Genomic DNA, 6000 nt, shown 5'->3' on the forward strand with positions numbered 1-6000 from the left:
TAAAATATGTGGTTTGATTTTATAATTGGTAAAAGTTGAAGATCATGTTGGGAATAATTATTTGTGGAATTGAATAAGGTTCTCGAGAAGTTTGAAGTTATAATGGAATTACGAGTTAGGTTGATATCGATTTAGTTATTGATTTTATTTTATAGATTTTCAAATGTCAAAATGAGCTTATGTTGGAACGATACTAATATGTAGTTTAAACATTTTGTGTTATAATTTGGTATTGTCAGATTACAATAAAACTAGAAATCCGAACGATCTGAAAGGATAGGAAAAAGCTTGTGACTAGTATCATCGTATACAAGTTATGTAGTGAGGCAAATGTGAGTGCAATTTATTATTTTATTATTTTGATCGAGGATGACTTGCGATAAGTCAACCTCACCTTGTTAATTTCAAAGATATGAATTATGTTTTGATTATGGAATTATATCCAAAATATTTTTAATAAGTTTTATGAATGATTTTGGGTATGAACTGCCTATGTCACATTTTACGAATGTAAATTAAATATATTTCTAATTTTGATATGATTTTTATCAAATGATTACAAAATGAACTAAGTCATAGGTACAATTGATATGCCATGAGGTGGAGTGATTATCTGTTCTGATTCTGATATACTGTGATGTACCGGATGTACACTAGTATATATATTCTGATCTAAATGCACTTGGTGTGTGTATTGTTATTTCCGTTGTGATAGCACTGTGTGTGCTTATCTGTTTCGACTCTGATAATCTGAGATCTGTATTGCGCACACTCGTCTGACTCACGTACATTATATTCTCATAAAATATACTTAGGGCTATAAAAATGAGATAAGAAAGTTATGAAAAGAGTCTGACTACAAAGGAATATGGACTGATTATTCTGTCTGATATGATTTATTATGATATTGTTAAAATTATCAATGATTCTTTTCAGGTTTATGATAAAGTTCAGCATGAGATATCTGGTTTGAACGTTCTGAAAATTCTTTCTTCTTTATTTTAATGATTTTATAAATATTACAATCTTTTATTAAATTGTTCTCACCTTTAGTATTAATGTCTCACTAAGTTATACTTAGCGCGTAATGATTTTCATGCATAGGTTCTGATTGAGACGTGAACATTTTGTGAGGAGCCTCTCAAGCATCTTGTGCATATCATCTAAATATCAGTATCAGTAAGACATCACCGATGTTTCTTTTGACTAGTAGTGGCATGTATATTTATGTTATTAACATGGTTTATCAATTATGACTATATGTTATGTATTAGTAAATTAGGACTATTTAGTTTGACTGGTTTAGTTTATCAGTATTTTGATTTGTATATATATATAGTAGTTAAAATATTGTGTTTTTAAATGGTTCATAAAAAATTTTAAAAGTTGAAATTAGAAATGTTTTAAAAGAAATAAAATTTTAAATAACTGTGAAGAGTGATTGTTAATGAGTTTGATGTCACATCTATGGTTTGTATTCTTAGAGGTTTATAGGTTATGGGTGTTACATTTATTGGTATCAGAGCTGTAGGTTTAGTCGATTCTCGGCCTAAACCAAGCCTATGTTATATCATAAATATGTACATGTCACTAGGACGTCGAAATTACTAATATGTATGGATTGATGATTTTATTTATGATATTGCTCTTTACTAACGTAATTTTGTGCTTTTGTTTAGATGTCGGGTTCGGAAGGTATAATACGGGCCACCGAACAAGAGGTTCCTGAAGTAACCGGTAGTGGGAGTAGTAACGAGGTAGAGTACGTACCCCAATATCAAGGAGAGTAGGTGCATCAGGGAGTACCCGCTCTAGATCAAGGAATGTTCTTACAAGCTCTAGAGGCTATCTTAGCTCGATATCAGCCGACAACATCACCTCCCCTTCCTTCGCCTACACCTCCTCCTCCAGTTTTGAAATTATCGGTTCTGAAAGAATTAAAAAGTTTAGGAGCAACAAAATTTAAAGGTGAAGCAAACGAAGGCCCAGTAGTGACAGATATGTGGCTGAATGATGTAAAAATAATGTTGGACAATCTTCACTGTTCGGAGGTTGAAGATTGGAGGGATTAGTTTCACTATTACGAGGCCATGCTCATATATGGTGGATGAACGTGATGACACGTGTTCCTCTAGATCAGATCACATGGCAGTTTTTCTTAGAAGCATTTCAGAAGAAATATATTGGAGAGCAGTTTATTACTCAGATGAAACATGACTTCTTTAATATGATCCAGAGTGGTAAATCTGTGTATGAGTATGAATGTGAGTTTAGTAAACTTGCTCAATATGCCTCAGATATGGTTCCCACTGAAAGAGACATATGTTAGAAATTTATTCGAGGTCTCCGTCCCAAACTCAGAGAACTTTTGTTGGCTGTGAACTTGACCACTTTTTAGGAAGTGGTGGACAAAGCAAAAGACTTGGAAATGGCGCAAAATGAGAATTATCTGATAGAGCATAAATGACAGTCTAAAAGATCAGGAGCATTATCCTCTTTTTAATCTAAAAAAGGTTGAGGTTTTGATTATCGATATCAAAATAAATATGAAAGTGGTGCTTCTGGTCGTAAAAGATCTGAAGCAAAAGAAAAAGGCCGACAGACTCAGATGACAGCTTCAGGAGCCAATAGATCAACTCAACCAAAAGATCAGATGTTGCCATGTCAACATTATGGAAAAAATCACCCTGGAGTTTGTAGAATGAAGACCAGAGCATGTTTTCATTGCAGATATACTGATCATTTTGTCAGAGTCTGTCTATTAGCAAGGGAGAGATCATACAAACTGAGAGGTTTGTTGCGGTGCATCATAGAGATAGTAGAGGCAGAGGTAGAGGGAGGGGATATTCAGAGATAGCCTCTCAGTATGATGTTCGTGCTTCAACGAGAATTTATAACGTCAAGACTAATGATGATCGTGATGACCCAGAGATCATAGCAGGTACTTTCAATCTTTACAATGAGCATGTATTTTTTTGATTGACCCGAGTTCTACGCATTCCTATACTAATTCGGAATTAGTTAAAAATAAGAATATTTCGTTAGAAACCATCAATAGTGATATGATAGCTATAAATCCACTGGGTCAAAGTGCTAGAGTTACACGGATTGGTAGAAATTATCCGATAAAGATTCAAGGGGTCGTATTCCGGCTAATCTTTTGGAGTTACCATTTGACGAATTTAAAATTATATTGGGCATGGATTGGTTATCTCGATATTATGGTTGGGTAGATTGTCGCATGAAGTGATTATTTATAAAGGATGTAGAGGGTACCCAGATAATAGTAATTGGAGAAAAAGCGAAATTTTTGCCCAATGTGATATCCACAATGACATCAGCGAAAATGATGGAAAAAAGTTGTACGACTTTCTTAGAAAATGTAATTGACACTCAAACATCTGAAATTCGTTTGGAGGATATTCCGACAGTTCAAGAATTTCCAGATGTATTTCCTAATAATTTACCCGGATTACCTCCTGATCAAGAAGTGGAGTTTAAAATTGAAATTTTTCCAGGTACATCTCTTATTTCAATGGCTTCGTATAGGATAGTTCCAACGTAACTAAAAGAACTAAAGGCGCAATTACAAGAGCTACTAGATTGAGGTTTTATTAGACCGAGTGTATCTCCGTGGGGTGCACTAGTACTTTTTGTTAAAAAGAAAGATGACTCGATGCGATTGTGTATAGATTATCGTAAACTGAATAAGGTGACGGTGAAGAATAAATACCCTCTTCCGAGGATCGATGATCTGTTTGATCAGATCAAAGGTGCTTCAGTATTTTTAAAAATTGATCTTCGATCAGGGTATCATCAGCTAAAGATAAAACAGGAAGATACTCCAAAGATGACTTTCAGAACTCGATACGATATTTATGAGTTTGTTGTGATGCCGTTTGGGCTGACCAATGCTCCAACAACATTTATGGATTTAATGAATCGAGTGTTTTAGCTGTATTTGGATCAATTTATGGTCATGTTCATTGATAACTTTGGTGTATTCTAAGACTAGGGAAGAGCACGACACATATCTCCGTATCGTACTTCAGACATTACGAGATAAAAAATTATATGCTAAATTTTCAAAATGTGAATTTTGGCTGTTATAGGTCACCTTTCTGGGCCACGTGATTTCAGCAGAAGGAATTAGAGTAGATCCCAAGAAAGTGCAAGAGGTAGTGGAGTGGAAACCTCTGAAAAATGTTTATGAAGTCCGAAGTTTCTTGGGTTTAGCCGGATATTATCGAAGATTTGTGAAGAATTTTTCAATAATTGTATCTCCACTTACTAAACTACTTCGAAAGGATGTACTATTTGTCTGGACTAAAAAGTGTCAAGAAACTTTTGATATGCTTAAAAAGATTCTGACAGAGGCTCTGGTGTTAGTACAACCATAGTCAGGAAAGGATTATATAATCTACAGTGATGCGTCCCATAATGGTTTGGGATGTGTTCTAATGCAAGAAGGTAAAGTGGTAGCCTATGCTTCAAGGCAAGGAAAGGCACACGAACAGAATTATCCGACCCATGATTTGAATTTAGCAACTGTGGTGTTTGCTTTGAAGATATGGCGTCCTTACTTGTATAGTGAACGATGCTACATTTATACCGATCATAAGAGTTTAAAATATTTACTCACTCAGAAAGAATTAAATCTAAGGCAAATGAGATGGATTGAGCTTCTCAAATACAATGATGTGATTATTGATTTCCATCCTGGAAAGGCTAATGTGGTAGCTGACGCACTTAGCCGAAAAACCTTTGCTGCTATTAGATCGTTAGATGCACAATTATCAATGGAAGAAGATGGTGTATTAATTGTAGAATTACGATTGAGACCTGCCTTATTGGATTGCATCAAAGATCTATAGAATAAAGATAAAAAGTGTTTGGATAGAATGTAACAAGTGAAGAAAGGAGAAATGAAAGACTTTGAAATTAAGTCCGATAGATGTTTATATTATAAGAATCAGATTTGTGTACCAGATGACGAAGATCTGAAAAAATAACTTCTTATCGAAGCTCATTATAGTCCTTTGACTATGCATCCAGGAGAAAATAAAATGTATCAAGATTTAAAGAGTCGGTATTGGTGGGCAGGTATGAAAAGAGCTATCACTGAGTTTGTTTCTAAATGTCTAACTTGTCAGTAGGAAAAAGTAGAACACCATGTACCTTCAGGATTGTTGCAACCTATCTCCATTACTCGATGGAAATGAGAACGAGTTACCATGGATTTTGTGACAGGTTTACGTTTGACACCTAGTAAGAAAGATTCAATCTGGGCGATTGTGGATAGATTGACGAAGATAAAACACTTTATTCCAGTTCGAGAAGATTATTCTATGAACAAATATGTTGAATTATATGTAAGAGAAATAGTACAACTTCATGGAGTACCCATTTTGATAGTTTTCGATAGAGATTCGAGATTAACTTCGATATTTTGGAAGTCTTTGAATGAGGCATTGGGAACCAGACTAAATTTCAGCACATCTTATCATCCTCAAACAGATGGTCAATCTGAGAAAACTATTCAGATACTTGAAGACATGCTAAGGGCGTGCGTTATTGATTTCAAAGGATCATGGGAAAAGTATTTGCTTTTAGTAGAGTTTGCATATAACAACAGTTATCAATCGAGTATCAAAATGGCTCCTTTTGAAGCATTGTTTGGAAGAAAATGTCGAACGCCACTGAATTAGTATGAACTAAAAGATCGAGATGTAATTGGTCCAGATCTGATTAAGGAGGTGGAAGACAAAGTGAAGATCATCCAAGATATTCTCAAGATAGCTGCAGATAGACATAAATCTTATGTTGATTTAAAGAGAAAAGAGATTGAATATCAAGAAGGTGATAAAATATTTCTTAAAGTGTCACATTGGAAAAAGATTCTGAGATTTGGACGGAAAGGGAAATTGAGTCCAAGATTCATCGGGCCATACGAGGTTGTAAAGAGAGTTGGACCGGTAGTTTATCAGTTGGCTTTACCTC

The 6000-nt window shown here is 34.7% G+C and overlaps 1 protein-coding gene across 1 annotated transcript; it reads left to right on the top strand.

Annotated features, from left to right (window-relative positions):
* Positions 1-2116: 2116 nt before the first annotated feature.
* LOC120214425 lies at positions 2117-3955 on the top strand. Its single transcript, XM_039212323.1, has 4 exons — positions 2117-2302; positions 2752-2941; positions 3342-3518; positions 3810-3955. Exons 1-4 carry the CDS (start codon positions 2117-2119, stop codon positions 3953-3955), a joined length of 699 nt encoding a protein of 232 aa, XP_039068254.1.
* Positions 3956-6000: the final 2045 nt, after the last annotated feature.

The sequence above is a fragment of the Hibiscus syriacus genome, unplaced genomic scaffold (assembly GCF_006381635.1).
Source record: "Hibiscus syriacus cultivar Baekdansim isolate YM2019G1 unplaced genomic scaffold, ASM638163v2 tig00110063_pilon, whole genome shotgun sequence".
Taxonomy (NCBI): Eukaryota; Viridiplantae; Streptophyta; class Magnoliopsida; order Malvales; family Malvaceae; genus Hibiscus; species Hibiscus syriacus.

What these genes read in the sequence shown, in the direction of transcription:
- LOC120214425 (XM_039212323.1), top strand. Translation starts at nt 2,117, where the DNA reads ATGACACGTGTTCCTCTAGATCAGATCACATGGCAGTTTTTCTTAGAA. An exon ending in CTCAATATGCCTCAGATATG is followed by an intron (nt 2,303 to 2,751) that starts GTTCCCACTGAA and finishes TCATTTTGTCAG; the next exon opens with AGTCTGTCTATTAGCAAGGG. An exon ending in TAAAATTGAAATTTTTCCAG is followed by an intron (nt 3,519 to 3,809) that starts GTACATCTCTTA and finishes ATCTTCGATCAG; the next exon opens with GGTATCATCAGCTAAAGATA.